Source organism: Seriola dumerili, unplaced genomic scaffold (genome assembly GCF_002260705.1).
Source record: "Seriola dumerili isolate Sdu_G_001 unplaced genomic scaffold, Sdu_1.0 BDQW01001240.1, whole genome shotgun sequence".
NCBI classification, from domain to species: Eukaryota; Metazoa; Chordata; class Actinopteri; order Carangiformes; family Carangidae; genus Seriola; species Seriola dumerili.
In genome coordinates this window covers 196,322-216,835 of record NW_019175495.1, presented here as the reverse complement: position 1 = coordinate 216,835, position 20,514 = coordinate 196,322, and the positions used below count along the sequence as shown (strand labels likewise).

The following is a 20,514-nucleotide window of genomic DNA, read 5'->3' as shown; positions in this document are numbered from 1 at the left end:
CCCCTCCTCCTCCAGGCCGGTGGCTGCTTCAAGCTGTCAGGGAAAACGGGGCTATAAAGCAGAGAGGGACGGGACTCTGAGGAGGCTGTTGGTGCTGAGGACACACACACATACACATACACACACACACAAACGGTTCGTGAAACCTCTGCCAGACTGAAACTCGGATGATTCAAAGCTTTCAGTCAAATGACATCGGACACTTGGATATAAGGAAGAAACTTCACATTTTTTTCTTGTTAAGTTGTTCAACCACTCGCTCCGAGTCGACAGTGGCTTCTTGAAAACAGTCGCAACGCGGAGGTCTGAGGGAAATATTTCGCGGAGAGACGGAAAGAGAGGGAAGGATTGGGATGCTGGTTCCGCGCGCGCTCCGCTCCTTGCTGTGCGTCCTGAGCTGCGCGTGGCTGCACACCGGAGCGGCCTCGCGGCTCAAGTCCCCCGCTCTGCCCATCCAGTCAGAGAGAGAGCCGCTGCCCTTCAAAGGCTTGTCGGGTAAGATAATTAATCATTACAACTGTCTTTTCTTATAGCTACAAACGTTTCATATTTGATGTTATAGCCCAGTAGAAGAAGCACATGACGGTAGCGAAACTCCGTTCATGAAAGCGTCATTTCTGATGGAACAAGTCCTGGGTATGTTGTCTTTGTGACTTTAAAGTAACTACATATTTATAATGAATTAATAGAAGCCGGTATTCAATTCGGCTACTATCCAACACAGCAAGCAACTTACTTTTACCAATAATTTCAAACTTTAAACATGCATATCCCTGCATTTGACCCGACACGCCAAAGGGAGGCAGTAGCGAGCGCTAGCGAATTATCACTTTAAAAAGTCCAGATTTTATTTAAATTAATGCTTTTTAAAACCTAACAATAACGCCGAATTGAAGTGAAGACACTACTACTGTTATCAGAAGTAGTATGGATATGTTGTATTCATATTTTATGCTTAAACAAACAAGAAAACTATAAATTGCCTCCATGATGTATGGGATTCTGCGCTGCAGGTCATGAACTCTAGTCTCCTGAGTTCAGCTCTCTGTAAAGCTGCATGCGACTGTGAAGCGGCTTAATAGTCCTAGTGGTTAATATTTTTTTTTAAATATTTGTCATACAAAATTGAGTTTAATAAAAAATGGTGCTTTTAACTTCCCCCACTATGCACAGCCAATTTCCCTGAATTTCCATGTATACACGAAAATGTTCCTCAGCGCCTGGGTTGCTCATGTGTTAACTAGCGGCAAACATCTGAGTCATAACCGCAGTGAATGCCATTTGATTCATGTGTGAAAAAAGCCCCTACGTACAAAGCTCATTGCGGTTTTTACAAGGTAACTACTCTTGGAGTTCAAAACTGTGGGAACTCCACGGTTATAACCACTGCAGCCTCTCAACGTGTAATTCACTCGCTGGAAACTGTAATCAATCGACTTTCCATTACAAGCATTGGCTCCTCCGAGATGATTTATTTCAGCAGAGACAGAAGTGGCAGGCAAAGCGAGCGGCTCACAGTTTGGCTCCCTTTAACCGGACTGGACTGTTTAAAGTTGTGTAGTCACTGTAATGAAAGAATAATGTGAACCAGGTTGGTAGCAGCGAGAGAGGCAAAAAGGTTTTCAGCTCCAGTGCAGTTGGAGAGGGGTAACATCACGTTTCAGACCACACACACTTCTTACAGCCACTTATCCTGACCAAAAAAAAAAAAAAAAACCCCACTATAATATCCCTGTAGTAACTCAGCGTGACTAACACTCAATTATAATTGTAGTATAGTAATAATAACACTAAAAACTATTTTTATGTCCTGTAACATCAATATACAATGCACTCCCTACACAATAGAAAAGTGATGTGTTTTATTTTCTATAGTTATGACTCCACTCCTGAAGTGAAACAGTGACTATAATTAAGTAGGTAACTGTCCTACTGTTTTTTTTCAGGCAGTATTTTTTTTTATTTTTATGAAATGACATCTGAAAATCTCTTTTACAAGGTTTTGGCCTACATTGTGTGCATTTCTGGGAATCTCTTGATAATCTTTCAGTGGAAAATTGAACGTCTCCCCGCGCTTGCTCATGGATCATTAAGATGAGACAGGATGCAAGGTTGAGTCCCAAAACTCATGAGGCATCCAGGGAGTTTCGGTCGCCTCCAAAATGCCAGGGCAGTGAGCTGTGCGAGATTTATTTGTTGAAAAATATTTAAAGTTGGTACAGTGGTCCAGTCTGTGTAGTTTGTCATGCTGGAATCTGACACTTAATAAAAGTCAGGGAGTTTCACTTTTAAATATCAGGAACTTTATGTAAGTGAAAAAAAAAGAAAGAAAGAAAAAGCCCTCTTCTGAAACTGAAGTCTTCTTAATTAATTCAAGCGTCATTTAAAAGGGCAAAACCTCGCATGTAATCATGTCATTTAACTCAGTTTCTAATCGAGACCGTGTGTTTGTGTTGCAGGATGCTCATTTGGAGGTCGGTTCTACTCCCTGGAGGACACATGGCACCCAGATCTGGGGGAGCCGTTTGGCGTCATGCACTGTGTCCAGTGCCACTGCGAACCTGTGAGTTTTTATCTCAGTCTCTCTCTCTCTCTCTCTCTCTCTCTCTTTTCTACGTACACAAGGGGTTGTGAATCTGTTGTATGACGCAACCTGTTCCTCTCGCCTCGTGCAGCAAAAGAGTCGCCGTGGGAAGGTGTTCGGGAAGGTCAACTGTAAGAACATCAAACAGGACTGTCCGGACCCGAACTGTGATGATCCAATCCTCCTGCCGGGGCACTGCTGCAAAACCTGCCCTAAAGGTATACACACACACACACACACACACACACACACACACACACACACACACCTCCTCACTGCTCTGTGGTTTTAACTCTCTGGAGTCTGTCTGTGGTCGCTGGTTTATTTACAGTAACAATAACTTTACAGGCAAGCTGAGGAAATCAGTTTAAAGTGCTGCTTCCTCACACAGTCTGCAGATCATACAACATTTTTTGAAAGAAAGAATTGTCAATATTTACCCATAATTCATAATTTAGAGAAAAAAAGTAGTTGGAATAAAATCCCTCAGCATGTAAATAGACTGAATTATAGTTTCAATTCTTACATGTTTCTGCTATATTGGTACATAACCCAAGTGTTATTTCATATATCTTTGCTTCCCTGCAGATTATAATTTGTCAGACTCATAGCAGTGTTTGTGCTGAAAGAACAGATGCAATGCAAAGGGCTAGAGTTGGTTTGAAATGTGCTACACAGAGACAGAAATGGATGCATAAGGGTTAATACTGTTCAAATTAAAGCTTTTAACGGTAGCTGTCCACTTGAAATGAGAAAACAAGCAGGCACAGTTTAAATCACTATAAAAACCCTTATGGGAAAATGAACGCTCTCCTCCTTTGCCACGGCGATGGCTTCTTTCCCACAGTTTTGTTTATTCTTTGTTTGAATCATACCTCTCTCTCTGGTTCCTCCATTTTTCCCATTGCACTCTCTTTTTTTTTTTTTTTCACTCCTCCCTCTCTGGGTCAACTAGTTAGTCTTCAGAACAGCTGCTGGACACGACGAGCGGGTCAATCGATTTTCCATTCAGCCGTCATCTAATAAGACATTTTCTCCAACCAGCTGCAACTGAACGTACCACCCATCTATTCACACGTTCGCCACTTACACAATCCCACCTTATTAGAGAATTAGAGCTCCCCTGCACATGCTCACACACACACACACATACACACACACACAGGGTGGGTCTTCATGCCGCGCTGTTATTCAGCAGATTGGGTGTTTTTTTTTATGCCGTGGTGTGTCTGGTAATGGAATGGAAAGTAAAGGTAAAGCACCGCGGGGACAACACTGCGCTGTGTGTTGTGGTCAAGTTTTAAGGAAAAGGTTGAGTGTGTTTGTCTTACCTTTGGCACCGACGCAGCGAGTATGTTTGTGTAAGTGATGGAAAGTGATGTTTGTGTGTTTATATATACGCGTGTGTGTGTATGTGTGTGTGTGTGTGTGTAATGACTGGTGCACCTGAGGATACAAGTGCTGCTAAGTGGGGAGAAGTGAGAGTGACGTTGCCCAGAAGCCCTTCAGCGTGCCCAGTGGAGCAGAGGAGTGAGTGAATGATGAGATCTGAGATGTGTGGGTGGCATTTATATATATATATATATATATATATGTGTGTGTGTGTGTGTGTGTGAGTGTGAGAATCAGACACCAAGAAAGAAAGCAGACACCCAGCTGAGCTCCTTGGAAAACAACTTTGGAGGAATAAAGTTGACTAAGAGGCCATGTGTGGTTTTCTTTCTCAAGATCATGATGGTGTATTCAGCTGAATGACCATGTGTTACTGTGTGTGTGTGTGTGTGTGTGTGTGTGTGTGTAAAGCATTGGGGTGTACACATGACATCAGGGTTGGACCGGGACAGAAATTCATCCCTGGACTTAATCGTTAATCGCTGAGGGGGTGGGGGGGGGGGTGGGGGTGTTAGCGGTGGAGGGGGGTGTCGGAAAGGATTGAAACTTCTCGTTTGTGATTGGCGTGCACACACGCTCTCACAGACACACACACACACACACACACACACACACACACACACCTGGAATGACAGGTAGACAGAGAGAGAGGGTAAAGACACCGGCGGTCCACCGGCCCGCCGCTGCCAGTCCGACACTGCATGACGTCAGGATGCTCAGCAGCTTGTGTGGAACAGCGGGTCATTGTTGGGATCGCACACCAGCGTCACTCCCAATTCTCCTTAAGCTGTTTCAGCTGCAAGAAACTACCCCAGCTAGTTACCCCTGGCCGAGAGAGAGAGGGAGAGAGAGAGAGGGAGTGGACTTTAACCTTCACCACTGGCTTGAAATTGGCGTCTGACATCCTCTAAATCATTCCTCGTCCGCGCATTTCACACTCTTTATCCTTACTCAAAACATAGTCGAGGAGGAAAAAAAAAAAAAAGAAGTGCACAGCCGCTGCTTTTAGTCTCATTTGTGCACCAGACTTTGGAGAGCGACTGGAGCAGAATGTGTTTTGAAATGTTTGGGTTCACATGGTTTATCTTGCCAGAAATGAGAAAAGCACTCGCGGTAACGGTGCTCCTTCCAGAAAATTGAAAACGAATAAAACATGTTCGTATTTGTACAAAATCAGATCAAATTAGACTTGATTTAGGTGAGTAACCAGAGGCCAACAACAGCTATATATACTGGCAAACTGCACACGGTGTATAACATCTACTCTACTCTATATATTTGCTTTATATTTCTGAGTGTTCAGCAGGTATCTGGGCTTATTTAACTGTTTTCCTTTTCCCTTCTGCAGATGATGACAAGAAGCAGACGGACTCTGTGCTGGAGAGCTTTGAGTATTTCCATGAGAAGGGCAAAGAGAAGGAGGACGACCTCCACAAATCTTACAATGACAGATCTTACCTGAGCTCTGAGGACATGGGGCCCGGGGAGAGTCGCACCGGTGAGCAGCAGCACTTTATTAGACAGTTGAGACACACCACGAACACAAGGAGCACAACATTAAAAAAAAAAACAAACAAAAAACAGGAATGCTTATTATGGCATGTGTTTAAAATATCTTTAAATCCCTCCTCCTGCAGATTTTGTAGCCGTGCTGACGGGAGGTACAGACTCATGGAGCTCCAGTGGTGTTGCCAGAGCTCGCTTCTCTCTCACCCGAACCAGCCTGGCCTTCTCCATCACATACCAGAGGTAAAACACACCGTCTGCCGGAGCTGAAATGTCTGCTCTGAATGAATTTTTCTTTTTTTTTGAGTTTTAATTTAGCGCCGCTCATCCTGACTTCCCGGCTCCTCGAGCGTTTATCTGAAAACAAACTTGGAAGAGTTTAGAGCAGCAAATTTAACTGAAGATGTTCTGATTTTTCTGCTGTTTGAAAGGTAAGAATACGGAGTTATTAACCTATATGTTCCCTTTTTGTTTGTCTCCCTTCACTTTGCAGAATGAGCCGTCCAAGTAAAATAGTCTTCCTGGATTCAGATGGGACCACTGCCTTTGAGTACAGGGTTCCCAAGGGACAGTCAGACATGGTGAGAGCCACTGTCACATAAACAGAAAATAATCTTTCTTCCGTTGGTGTTGTTTTTGTTACGTGTGCATGTGTATCTGTGTATTTCCTGAGAGAGCGAGAGAGAGAGAGAGAGATGAAGTGTCGGTATGATAAGTGGTCTCACATGCTCAAAATCTGACTTCGTCTCTCGTAACTCGCCCTGCAATAACAAATGATAAACACACACACACACACACACACTGACACTTCCTTCCTTGTGCTTCATTGGCTCTTTGTAAACATCGTAAACTCTGATTGTGTGACTGCGGTTAACGTCGACACTCGCTCACCATCAGGTTTGACATGAACAAGACTGCGGTTTAATAAAAAAAAAAAAAGCTCAGATATTATCCTGATAAATCAGAAAACTAATATGTTGGTGTAACAGTAGTACCCATTCATGCAGGTCCACACGCTCCCTCCATCACTACACATCATTTCCTGCCAAAATACACACATCTCCTCATTGCATTTCAGACCCCAACACTCTGCTCAGCGAGGCGGGAGCCCCCTAAATACAGGTCCCAGAAACTGGCCTATTATTATTTTTAGATAAATGTCAGTGTCAAGCACCGGAGGACCTTAGAGAAAACACTCTGGCACAAAAAACGGAAGAGGAGGAGGAGGGGGAAGGAGGAAGGAGGAAGGAGGAAGGGGGTGGGGGGGTTGAGGGAGTTTGTTGGAGCAAAAACTTTTGGAAAGGGAGAATTTTTCACACGTTACATCACCGCTTAGCGGGGGGACAGAGAGAGTATCGCTAATTAAAATGGAGATTACCCCTGAACTCTTGAGTTATGGGGTGCCGGCACACCGCCACATTTCTTCCCTCCGCTGTCGAGAAGAAGTCGCGGTTTTATGGTTAACGTTTGCGGCCTCGGGGTGGGGGGGTTGGGGGTTGAGAGCGCGATCACATGATTTGATGTATTTAGCAGATGTGCGCGTGTTGTCTGTGTCTGTTTGCGCCCATGTACAGTCCTGTCTTCGCTTCACCTGCCTGTTTGTGTGTGTGTGTGTGTGTGTGTGTGTCTGCAGATCTGTGGTGTGTGGAAGAACCTGGCCAAGCCTCTAATGCGACAGCTGCAGTCTGAACAGATGCGCATCCGCATGACTACGTCGACGAGCCGGCGAGAGGAGGTGGAGGGGAAGATCATCAAACACAGAGCTCTGTTCGCTGGTGCGTGTGCATGCAGGATATTCTAGCATTTCATTTTGTAATATTCTGCACGCCTTTGTTTTTGTGTTGCAGCACACAATAAACTCAATATTTACAAATCAGTATAATTGTATACATTCTCATGTAATCTTAAAAAGCCTCGCGTGGATTAATGTAGTGCAAAAGTGAGGGCTTTGTTTACAGAGGAGGATTTGTATAATAAAACTGTAAGAGAATACAGACAACTCAGTATGTTAAACGTGCGTGTGTCTCATGTGCAGAGACGTTCAGTTCAACGCTGACATCCGAGCAGGAGAATTCAGGCATGGGAGGCATCGCCATGTTGACGCTGAGCGACACAGAGAACAACCTTCACTTCATCCTCATCCTGCAGGGACTCGTCACACACAAAGACAAAGGTGAGAGAGAAGGGCGGCGGGAAAAGAGAATACGGTGACGCTTAAGACGGAGAGAAACCCGAGGATGGATCATTAAGGTCACAAAAGGTCACAAGCTGTCACAACAAACACTGACCTTTCATTCCTCCTTTTAAAAACTACAAGCTGGGCTTTTGGGATCATTATAAATTACACCCTCATTTATTTGAAATCCTTTTTTTCTTTATTTTTACTTCATGATCCGTTCAAACAACATGATGGTTTCTTAAGACCTTTTCCATCCAATCCTCCTGTGGGACTCAAGTGAAACCAAAAGTAATGAATCTAATGAGTGAACACAAATAAAACCAAAGCAATGAAGCAAATTTAAATCATAGACATCCAAAAAATACTAATAAAGTTAAATACAAAAAGTTAAAAAAGTAAATAAATAATGCATAAAATTGTCCTTTATTCTATGAAGTTATTTTCCTTTTAATACCTTCCTTTTATTTCTGGTTATTTATTTTATTTCTACTTTTGTTTCTGATTTTACTCACTTCCAAACATCTCCTCTGTTTTAGTATTTTATTATTTCATCTTTATCACCCTGTCGTTATCTTTGATTTCCGGTCTTCAGCGTTTCCTCAGTTCCTGTTATTGTTGTCTTATTTCTATTGTTTTTATTTATCACCTGGTCATTTATTGTTCTAAGTGTAAATGTGTTGGGCGTGTGTGTGTGTGAGTGTGGGGTTGTTTTTTTTTATTGCTTTTATTCTGTGTGCTAAACAAGTAAAGTCCTATTGATGAGTGATTGATTGATTGATTGATTGATTGATTGATTGATTGATTGATTGATTGATTGATTGATTGAATGAATGAAACCAATCCAGATAAATAAAACCAAAAAGTGGGGTGTGCCTTTCTATCTCAAATCCCTTTGTAAAAAGGGGTACGAGAAAAAGAAACAAAATGCACCTTCAACCTCTAAAACCTTCTTCAATCATTGAATTTGAACAGTTGATTATTAGTAAGTATTGATGAGAACTGTCTCTCTCTCTCTCTCCTATCAGAGCCTCTTGTGGTGCCCATCCGAGTGCAGCTCGTGTACCGCCAACACGTCCTGAGAGAGATCCGAGCCAACATCACCTCTCACGTGAGTGACGACACACATTTACCTCTGAGTCTACGCTTTGATAAACACCGGCTTTTCAAGATGGCCGCCAATATTTTTTTTCGTATTTCCTGCAAATTGTTTCGGAAAAAAAAAAAACAAAAAAAAAAACAGCTGATCAACACGTGAAGTAAGTGGTGAGGTTTTAGGGAAAAGTGTTATCTTGGAGGAGGAGGAGGAGGAGGAGGAGGAGCAGTGAGTGAAGGAGGAGCAGTGAGTGAAGGAGGAGCAGTGTTGTTGTCGTCGGTTAGGAACATATGACACAGCAACACCCCCCCCCCCCCCCCCCCCCCCCTCTCCTCGTCTCTCCTCTCCTCTCCGAGAGACGGATGTGGTTTGGTCACCACATCCCCAGCGCTGTTGTTGCCGCCGCCGCCGCCGCTCTGATCACAGCTAGCTAACCTGAGACGTGTCAAGAAGAAGAAATGGATGGAGAGAAGAGTGACACGGGGAGGGATAACAAGAGGAGAGAAAGTGTGTGAGCGGAGCTTTTTGCAGGAGACAGATGTGAGCGAGGGATGAGAGACACAGAGGAAAAGAGGGGAGGGAGGGAGGTGGAGGGGATGGACTGCGTACACACTCCGCACACATGTCAGTGGTTAGTGGTCTGTGGGCTGAGATGGATGGAGGGAGGAAGGAGGGAAGAAGAGGAGGAGGAGGAGTGATGAAAAGCGGGTCTGTTTTTAATTCTGCCAGGAATTGCATGAAGGGCCGATGCGCTCCTTTCAAGCCGAGCGCCGAGAGAGACTGTCCGTGAAAAATATGTGAAAGGTTTGAGCTCGGCAAACACGACCTCTGCGAGTGTCCCCCGAGCGAGACGCCGAAACCAAACCGCTGACTCATCCCCCAAGTCCGGCTGAGTCACGGCGGCCTGTAGCACGCAGCGCTCTCAGCTGAAAGTGATGCGACTCTTAAAAAAAAAAAAAAACACACATAGACAAGAATTTGATTCTTAAAATGTGTGAAGTCATTTTTTTTTTTTTTTTACTGGACCAATAATCCTGACAGTGTTACAGCTCTGCCTGATTTACACAAGACCCCAATATATCCTTCCTCGCCTGACTTCTCCCTCATTATTCTCTCCATTCATTCTCCCAAATACAAGTCACCCTCGCTCTCCCCCTTCTCTCTCCCCCTTCTCTGTTTTGGCTCCTCACCGTGTGGATTTATGGTACATGTATATTTATATTGAACCGAGGCCCCGAGGTCATAAAAGTAACATTTCTTCAACACGCTCGTACATCTGTCCTATTAATCCAGCATTTCTCAACGTCCCGTTCCTGCCAGAGTCCAGTCGGGCCTGCTTGAAATTAAACTCTACTCAATATGAAACGTGTTAAGGCAATGCGGGCCATATTTTTTGCCCAGGGTTCAGGCATGCACTTATGAGCGCGGTGATTTAAAATCTGTGTTTTTTATGTAACACAACTGTCAGTGTCTGTAATGGATTCTGACATTGTGATGCTTTTGTGATTGCTGAATTAATCTCATCAAGAGGAGACTTTACTGTCCTGGGATCTATTTTGCTCTTGGGGCTCAGCTTGTTTTTGTTTAGTATAAACTGATGTGACAAGTTCAATTTAGTTGGAAACAAATCTGCTCTGCCTTTTTTTTTTTTTTTTTTTAAAGCTTCATATCGTCTAAAGGTCTCTGTCCATGTGTAGTGTGATTATAGATCAGCTCTAGGTTCTATATTAATACTGTGAAAGTATCAAAGCCTCAGTCCACAGAGAAATGCACACAGCCTGTATTCAGAAACTGAGCCTTAAAACCAGCCGTCAGGACTTCCTGTAACTTTGTGATGTCACAACAAGGCAGTCAGTCATGCCCTAAACCCCGCCCACCCGGACCCACCATCCAAACCTTGCAGGATTTGGTTTCTCTGAGTGTTTTTACCTGAAATCTGCTAAATTTTTATTCAGTCACTCAGAAAACAGTCAACCAATCAGAAGAGAGGCTTAGAGCCTCCTCTCTTCTGATTGGCTCACTGACCTGTTGTTACTGGAGCTCCAGAGAGAAGCCTGAGAGAGGAGATGGAAAACCACATCAAGATGGTTTTTGGTTCTTAAAACCACAAATATATCTTCTTATGGATCAACACTTCAACATAAAACACAGGAGAAGAAGAAAATATGGAGCTTTAATTACGTTGTTGTCAATATAAAACTTAAATTTCTGGTGCTGAAAAGATTTTTGTTCACACTGGAACAGAGCTTTGTATCTTAACTATTTCAATCTGTGCAGGATCCAGATTTTGCTGAGGTGCTGACAGACCTGAACAGCCGCGAACTCTTCTGGCTCTCTCGCGGTCAGCTGGAGATCGCCGTGGCGACAGAGGACCAGGATCCCCGACAAATCTCCGGATTCATCACCGGCAGGAAATCTTGTGACAGTAAGTGAACCCCCCCCTCCTTTCCCTCCCGCCTTCGTGCTAACAAACTACCTTCACACGGGTGACAGACATGAAAGCTTTCAGCGAGTCGCTGCTCGACGCAGTAGATGCAACAAACACGGCGGTCGCTAAGAATGTGCTTTCGCGTCGCAGTTGGTTTGTGTTCGTGCATCTGTGGCTGTTTTTGTCATTGTCCTCTATAAATACTTCTTTTTTTTTTTCTTCCTGTCTCCATCCTTTCAAGTCTTATCGCTGGGGGGAACCATGTTTATAGACCTTCTGTTTGACTTGGTGGCCCACCAAGACTGTGTATGCATGTCCGTGTGTGTGTGTGTGTGTGTGTGTGTGTGTGTGTGTGTGTGTGTGTGTGTGTGTGTGTGTGAGAGAGAGACACGGAAAGACAAGTAGTTTCAGGAATGTTGTGGACAGCCCAATCGCCTGAAACCGTAAAAAGCACGCACACATGGTCTTTTTTCACGGGATGCATACTTGAACATGAACATCGAACACCAGCGCCATGAAACACTTTTCATTGCACAACACGAAACAAATATGTGCGCACAAACACACGCAAATATGCATAAAGATGTTTTTTTAAAAAAAAAAATCTTTCTCACACACACACACACATGCACACACACATGCTCTCTCACACACTGGTGCTGCCAAGGTCACAGTCTGCTGGACCTGACTCTCCATGCTGGTGTTCCATTGCTGTGATTAACAGCTTGACGTTATGTGTGAAGAATTCAAACCTAACACACTCCTTTCCTTCCTTTCCTCCCTCTCTTTCGCTCTTTCGGTTCACCTCGTCTTGTGTGTATCGTTGGCGTCCTTCCTCCTCTCTGGCTTTTTTCTGTCTCCGTGTCATTTCAAAAAATTCTTCTCGGCACTTTTTTCTCGTCCGTCTCTGTTACTCATTCCCTCCTGTCCTCTCAGCTCAATCTTTGTAAGCCTACTGCATTCAACAAGGGTTACCTCATTCTAAGGCTTAACCTTGGGTGGGTTTTTAGTGTGTGTGTGTGTGTGTGTGTGTGTGTGTGCACCAGTCAGCGTTTCAACATGTATGTTTTTGGCTCAAGGTCTCACACAATTACACAAGCAGAAACGCCTCCTGATTAGTGCTTCAATTGAATCTGTCCCCTCAATGACTCTCTCTCGGTGAAGGGATGACTTTATGGGCATGTGGCTTCAGTGTGTGTGTGTTTGTGTGTGTGTGTGTGTGTGGCTGCAGAACGTGAGGGAATGTAAACGTCCCCTCCGTCAACCGACCAGCAAATTTTTAACATGACATGAAATCGTTGCCTCATCTCGCATGCTGTCAGGCTCCACTACAGTTTAAAGGAGGGAAACTCCGAGGGGAGAAGCGATGGGTTTCAGATAAGTAACGTGAGCGGGAATGAGCTTTTTTTTTTTTATTATTTCTATTTTTTTTTATAATAATCTGTCTTTGTCTGTTTCAGCTATTCAGAGTGTGATGTCCAGCGGTGATGCACTGACGCCGGGGAAGACGGGAGGCGTGGGATCGGCCATCTTCAACCTCCACGACAACGGCACGCTGGACTACCAGGTGAGGTCATGGTCACTTTTAGGAGGGAGATTGTTGTTTATCAGACTTTCTTTGGGGGATTCAGTAGATGAACAAAAGTCCACTGTAATTATTTATTCTTATGTCCCACCTGTAAGGTTAATTGTGGTAAAACTGTCATATTTACTGTGTCGTAGAGGCGTGACCTTGTTGGAAACCCAATTTTCCACCAGAAAAACTTAAATCTTACAGTAAAAAACTTGGACTCTAACCCCTAACCCTTAAAAATAATTGGGATTAAACTGAACAAACAGTGATAAAACAAGGCAGAAACATTGAATTAATTTCCCTTTTTACAGATGTCAAATTAAACTAATCAAACTCACCCATACCCATAACTAATCTCTAGTTAAACAACCCCTCCAGGCACGTTTTCAGACCTATAAAACTAAGCTTTGAGTAATAATTTGTGTCTGATTTTCCACAGAAAAGTTTAATTACCTTGTTAAAAATTCTTAAAATGACATCTGCTTCTCCCTCATTGAAAAATGCAGAATTTCTCATCATGCACGTACTTTTTAGTTTTCTGCATCGCACTTGTGTTGAGTGACATTTTGAACCACGACAACTTCCAATCCTGTTGCAGTGTCACAAATCCTTGTTGTTACGCTCAGAGTTAAAGTAAGCACAGAGAAACGTTCCCTCCTCAGCAGACCAATGTGAAATCAGATTTCTGGTTTCACATCACGGTGAATTTCAAACGTCCAAGTGAAGCGAAACGGAGGGGATGTAACCTTTTCATGTCTCACCTCCTTCCTCCAGGTTCAGGTTGCAGGTCTCACCAGCGACGTGGTCGGCCTCACCATCGAGCTGAAGCCGAGGCGGCGTAACAAGCGCTCGGTGCTGTACGACCTGACGCCGGAGTACAGCAAGGCCACGGGGCAGGCGGCGGGCAGCTGGAGCCGCATGGAGGCGCGACACATCCACATGCTGCTGCAGAACGAGCTGTTCATCAACGTGGCCACGGCGCACAGCCAGGAGGGGGAGCTGAGGGGGCAGATAAAGGCTCTGCTCTACAGCGGCCTGGAGGCGCCCAGACACGGTGAGGAGTGATGGAAGCTGGGGAGGGAGGGAGGAAGGAGGGGGCTGTGGTGGGAAGGAGTTTTGTGAAATTCAAGAAACACACGAAAACACATGGAACTGCTTTATAAATGTGCAGGATCCGCTCTCACTTTAACTCGCTTTATTTCATTTTCTCCCTCCTTCAGAGCTGCCCACGCCTCTGGCCGGTCACTTCGTGTCTCCGCCTGTGAGAACCGGCGCCTCCGGGCACGCCTGGGTGTCCGTGGACAAGCAGTGTCACCTGCATTACGAGATCGCCGTCGCGGGCCTCAGCAGGGCCGACGACCTCGCCGTGAACGCCCACCTCCACGGGCTGGCTGAGATCGGAGAGATGGACGACAGCACCGCCGCGCACAAGAGGCTGCTCACCGGCTTCTATGGATCACAGGTACACGGGTGTAAACACAGAGAAACTAGATGCACAGATGTACAGAAAATACTTTAAATAAATCGCATTGGAAACACATCCTCACCTCCTCTCCTCTCCTCCAGGCTCAGGGAGTATTAAAGGACATCAGTGTTGAATTACTGCGACACCTGGACCAGGGAACAGCTTTCATTCAAGTCAGCACCAAGCTCAACCCCCGAGGAGAAATACGAGGACGGGTATGTGAAGAAAAGCCACAAAACCAACACTTTACTTTCATTTTACGCATTTGAATAACACGTTTATCCACATGTATTCACCATAAGTGAAGTTATTAAGGTCACGCATTTCTTTCTTCACAAAGGTTTAGTTATTTATTTAGATGTTTTCATATATTCGTTTCTTAATTTGAGGCAGTTTCTCCTGTAAAATAGAACAGGCAGCGTCCGTCACCTGAGCTCTGAGAGTCCAGAGGTTTTAGAGCCACAGATCCTGAAACCATTGGAAAGGAGGCAGAAAAACTTTTACTATCACAAAACAACATTTTTTTTTTTTAAAGTACATTTTTTTTGGGCTTTTGAGCCTTTATTGGACAGGCTAGTAGAGAGAGACAGGAAATGGGGAATGACATGCAGTAAAGGGCCGTCCGATGCGGGACTCGAACCGGGGCCGACTGCAGCGAGGAGGGGGGGGGTGCCTGCTTAGACCACTACGCCACACGATGCCCACAAAACAACAATTTAATCAAGCATAACACAATAAAATTTTGATGACATTTTGATGCTATTAGCTCCGAAGACAATTACACATTTGCAATTTCAGTTTAATGTTAAATTAAAACAAATGTCTTTAAATTTTAAAGTTGTTGCATCATGTAACTGTGAGCGTCTCAGAGCCAAGCCAAAGAAAAAACAAAAACAAATTCACTCCCACTCTGCAGATTTCCCAGATCCTAAACATGTTAAATCAGAAGATTAGATTAAAGAAAGAAGAAGAGGAGGAGGAGGAGGAGTAGAGGAGTCCTCTGGGCCTCCTTCAACCATCTGAGTGTTTATGTGTCTGTGTGATTGCTCACTTATCGCTCACTGGCCCACACAAACACACTTTCACTGGCAGGTGCTGTCTGCCTGCGGAGACTTTGTTGAAAAGTAAGAAGTTTTATTGGGGTTCAGAAAACACACAAACGCAGACCACACTCGCCCACAAACCTATTTGCAGCTTCGCAGGTGCACCGGTTTGATGAGCTCTTTGTTCAGCGGGGTCCAGCTGTTTTAATAGCAAACAGGTCCGACACATAAACAGCCATCTGCTGCGGGCGCGCACAAACGCTTCACTTAGGAACAATTAACGAGTCAGCTTGATACCTGCCTGCAGTCAAGGTGTGTCCGACGAATCTCCGATGTCCTAACCGTCTCTTCTCTCTTTCCTCTTCCCCGACACGCTTCCTCTCTCCAGGTCCACGTGCCGAACAACTGTGAGTTCGGGACCAGAGGGGACGTGGATGAGGCCGAGTTTGACGACCTTTTTGTGAAGGACCCGGAGGAGCTGAAGAAAGACCCTCACACCTGCTTCTTCGAGAACCAGCACCACGCTCACGGCTCCCGCTGGACGCCCAGCTACGACAAGTGCTTCTCCTGCAGCTGCCAGGTAAAGACGACAAACAGAGGCAGCAACCGAGTGTTGGTTTAAAACCCTCCGAGGTCGAAGGGTATTTTCTCGATTTCTGGTTCATTTCTTACATTTAAAAGGTTGCATATGACATCATCCCCAAGTGTTTATATCACAATTTTCAGAACAATCTCAGCTCTTTCTATAATGAGGCCCCTTCTTCATCCTCTTTGCGCTGTCTGCAGAAAGATAATTTGGCCCAAATGCTGCAAAACTGAAACCCCGTTTGTGAAATTCTCCAAATCTCTGGTGGAAAACGAACCTTTACTGATGTGGATGAATTGAAATGAGTTTACCAAAGTCTTAGGTTCATAATAAATAGTGCAATATATGAGTGAACTTGCAGATAAATGTTAATAAATGCTTCAAGTTGGATTTTGTAATATCAATATCATATCAAATTTTAGAGGCCTGCTTCGAGGAAACAGAAAGTTGAGAGTCAACAGATTTTAACAACATTCAAACCATATTTCTCCTCCGTATTATGGCGAATATATTAACAGAAACATCCGTCGACCTTCAGAGGTTTGATCAGCAATGATGCATGTTTTGTCACAAATAAAACTCACATTTTTCCCTGCAGAAGCGAACGGTGATCTGTGATCCAGTCATCTGCCCGGTGTTGACCTGCTCCAGGACCATCCAGCCTGAGGACAAGTGCTGCCCCGTGTGTGACGGTGAGACCCTCAAGAGATTTTTTTTTTTTTTTTTAAGCTGCACATGAGATGTATCAGTGTTTGCCGTATCGTGTTTTATAGTTGATATGCTGATTTGAGTCCTTTGGTTTTCTGTGGACGTTTTTATCCCTTTTGGGTGAAATCCCAGTTTTCCCCGCAGAAATCATAAAGTTGAAAACTAATTCTGCTTTTATGTCTCCATTTCCTTTTTCCTGCGCAGAGAGGAAGGAGCCCAAGGACATGAAAGCTCCAGAGAGAGTGGAAGAACATCCTGAAGGTATGTACCACCCCCCCCACCCCCCCCAGTCTCCGACTTGGCTTCTTCTTCTTCTTCTTCTTCTTCTTCTTCGTTTTTCCTCTGAAGCCCTCTTTTTTTCTCTTTTATTGTGTTTTTTCATACTTGTGCTTCTTTCTTTGAATTTCTGCCTACAGTTTAAAGTTAACTCTGAATCATTCAGGCATTTTCTTACTGACTGTCCTCAGTAACCTTTTTTTTCCCCTCTCTCTCTCTCTCTCTCTTTCTCTCTCTCTCTCTCTCTCTCTCTCTCTCTCTCTCAGGTTGTTACTTTGAAGGAGACCAGAAGATGCATGCCCCTGGAACCACATGGCATCCCTTTGTACCTCCCTTTGGCTACATTAAATGTGCTGTCTGTACTTGCAAGGTAAATATACACCAATAAACCAACTCACATCTGGCTGGATTTACTTTCCAAAAGCCCTTAATGGATCATTTATCTTGTATTAGACTCCAAAGAAACTGGGGCATAAATACATTTCTCATCAGTTCTTTCTTGGGGATTGTTCAGACTTTTCAAACTATTTGTCTGGGGGGGGGGTGAAAAAAAAGAATAAGTCAGCTAATCTAAATCTGCTGCTGATGCTACATCATCTTCTTCTTCGCAGGGATCTACAGGGGAGGTGCACTGTGAGAAGGTGACGTGTCCCGTGTTGACCTGCAGTCATCCCGTGAGACGTAACCCCTCCGACTGCTGTAAAGAGTGTCCGGAGGAGGAGAGGACGGCGGCGGGCCTGGAGCACAGCGACATGATGCAGGCCGACGGCCCCCGCCACTGCAAGTTCGGCAAGAACTATTACCAGAACAGTGACAACTGGCATCCCTGGGTCCCGCCGATGGGCGAGATGAAGTGCATCAACTGCTGGTGTGACGTGAGTACCGCTCACATTACAATACTGCTGCAATTACCTGAAATAAAATGTAAATTAGTGATTATTGAAATCGCTTGATGTTTTTTAAAAAGATCATTAGAACACAGATCACAGTTCAGAGTTCAAACTAAATTCTTGTAACCTAACAAAATAAAAGCGCTCCGATACTGAAGCCACCACTTCAGCAAATATGTTGAACTCGTGGAAGAAGCCTCCTTGATCTAATTGAGATTTAAAGCTGCTGTAATCAATATTTTTTATATGCAAATACAAAGAAATAACTATGTGTAATGTGAAACGTTTTGTCACCACAGAGAATTATCTTTAGTTCATCAATGTGAACCAAATCAGCTAAGAGCGGATATTATTAGACTTAAACACACCGTAAACCAACAGTTTTCTAACATGTATAAACTTTATAAGGTGATATAATAAAACTAAATTAATCTTCTTTTCACAATCAATCAGATTGATATCGACTAGTTTCTGGATAAATGTACAGTCTAGACTGTTCTTCCTCTTATTCTGACACTCCTGTCATGGTGTAAGAAACTCTGTGATCTCGAGTTTTACATGATTCCTGTCGTACCCTCAAAGTGTCTCTTTTTAACCCCTCCTTCCTTCCTTCCTTCCTTCCTTCCTTTCTCTTTCCTCCTTCCACAGCACGGTGTGACCAAGTGTCAGAGGAAGCAATGTCCAGTACTGACCTGCTCCAACATCACCCGTCCAGAGGGCTCATGCTGTCCTGAATGTGTTGGTGAGCAACACACACACACACCCACACACAAAGAGCTGCCTCAGGTAGCTGCTAACGTGGCTAAAACATTTGAAGCTAACCACCGGTATCAACGCGACACAAACATCTTACTGCTCGTGTCTTAATTTGGATTTTTCTGTTTCCCCACAGACTCCAAAGAGGAAGACGACCTGATGATGAAAGTTCCAGACAAAAGACGAACCTGGAGACACTGATCTGTGGGGAGACGCATACACAGAAAAACCCATTTCTACCATTTCTACCCATTGAAACCCTCACCCTCCCAGATGGACCCGAACCCAGAGCCGTACTGGGTCTTCCCTCCCACCCACCCACCCCCGTTATCAGCTTCAGGATTGTAATGAACAGAGAAGAGCGGAGACAGAGGAATATTAAATAATAATAAAATGAACAGACTCATTGAATGAAGGGATGAAGCTACGAAGAGGACCAACCAGACTTTATAAACCTGCTGCCTTTTTGCTTCCCGCCTTTCATTTCTGCTGGATTCTTTTTTATTTTTTCTCAGTTTTTTCACAGCAGCTCAACAGGACAAAAGGTGTAGATGTAGATATAGATATATATGTAAAAAAAACAAACAAACAAACAAACAAAAAACACAGCTGGTGATTGTTGTGAATGGGATTCTTGTGCTGTTGATGTTTGGGAGCTGGATTTTAAAATGGTGAATGTCGGTCAGACTGTGCGAGTTGTTGTTGTATTTCATTGACAGGGCTTCTTCTTGAAGTGCAGCCATAGCTACTGTAGCTCTCATCGCTCTCACTGGACGTAGTCAGGAAAGTGTTGCTTAGACTGTGTGAATGTGTGAGTGTTGATGTGTGTATGTGTTTTATTTTTATTTTTTTTATTGTTTTTAAAAACCAGAAAAGAATATGACTAATCAGCAATACAAAAGAAACACAATAAACTTAAAAAAATGCTGTTACTACATTAGCTGTAAAAATATAGTTCCACTCGATATCACTCGTGTCGGCGTAAGGATCAGGGGTGTTTCACTGGGGGAGAAGTTTGTCTCGACTTGCTGCCGTCTCAGCGTGACACTAACAAACACGAGCTTCGTCTTCACCTCCTGTTGATCTCATTTGCTTCTCTGCTTCGATTGTTCCTATTTCTGTTTCAAATTAAGTAATATTTTTATGGATTTTCTATCGTTGTCGTTTATGAATATGGAGCTGGTTTGTATTTTGTATTTATTGAATGGTGTGGAGACAAAATAAAAAAAGATGTTTGTCGGTAAGAGAGGGAATGCCTGTGGGTTTGTTTTGGACGCCGCCGCAAACCAGCTTCCACTAATAATCCCTCCCTTGTTTCCCTCTCTGCATTTATATCTTTGTTTTTCATCTGGATTTTAAGTTTTCCACTCTTCCACTCTCTCACTCTCTCACTCCTTCTCTGTTTCTCTTCCCTCACGGTTTTTCACATATGGAGCCGTGATTACAGAGGGATGACAGGCCAGACTGACCCGACTTAATCCTTTGTTTCTGTTTCTCCATTGTTCTGTCTTTACCTCTTTACCGATTCCCTTCGTCTCCTTCCACACTTTTTTACTCTTATCTGTAATTTTCTCCTGTTTCTTTTCTTTCCTTGTTACATCGTTCCTCCTCTGATCTCCTCACTGTCTTGTCATTTCATTTCCTGTTGTCCTTTTGCCATTTCTTCTCTTTTTACACCATATTTTCCTTTCCTTTCTTTCTGTTCCTTTCCTTTTTAAAACCTCCTTCTTTCCTTTCCTTTCCTTTCCTTTCCTCCTCAGACAGTCACCACATGTGTTCTGCAATGTTTTGTCCCTTACATATTTCCCCATGTACACACACACATACACACACACACGCACACACACAGAGTGCAGACAGACTGAAGCATAAACACATATGCGCAGATGTACACATGTACAAACGCCTGAATCAGAAACACACACATTGCCAAAGGGCAAGTAGAATTCTTTCAAATACACACACATGCATACACACACATCCCTGTCTTACTATATTCGTGGGGGCCTGTCATTGACACAATACATTACGTACC

At 43.9% G+C, this 20,514-nt stretch overlaps 1 protein-coding gene across 1 annotated transcript; it reads left to right on the top strand.

The window, feature by feature from the left end:
• The first annotated feature begins 75 nt into the window (after positions 1-75).
• chrd (chordin) lies at positions 76-18,762 on the top strand. Its single transcript, XM_022767626.1, has 21 exons — positions 76-495; positions 2,460-2,563; positions 2,676-2,802; positions 5,325-5,474; positions 5,614-5,725; positions 5,976-6,063; positions 7,116-7,257; positions 7,518-7,655; positions 8,687-8,769; positions 11,032-11,179; positions 12,643-12,749; positions 13,530-13,809; positions 13,976-14,217; positions 14,322-14,435; positions 15,652-15,843; positions 16,448-16,541; positions 16,762-16,818; positions 17,100-17,203; positions 17,445-17,708; positions 18,372-18,465; positions 18,616-18,762. The coding sequence occupies exons 1-21, from the start codon at positions 354-356 to the stop codon at positions 18,678-18,680; spliced, it is 2,847 nt and encodes a 948-aa protein (XP_022623347.1). The 5' UTR covers positions 76-353; the 3' UTR covers positions 18,681-18,762.
• Positions 18,763-20,514: the final 1,752 nt, after the last annotated feature.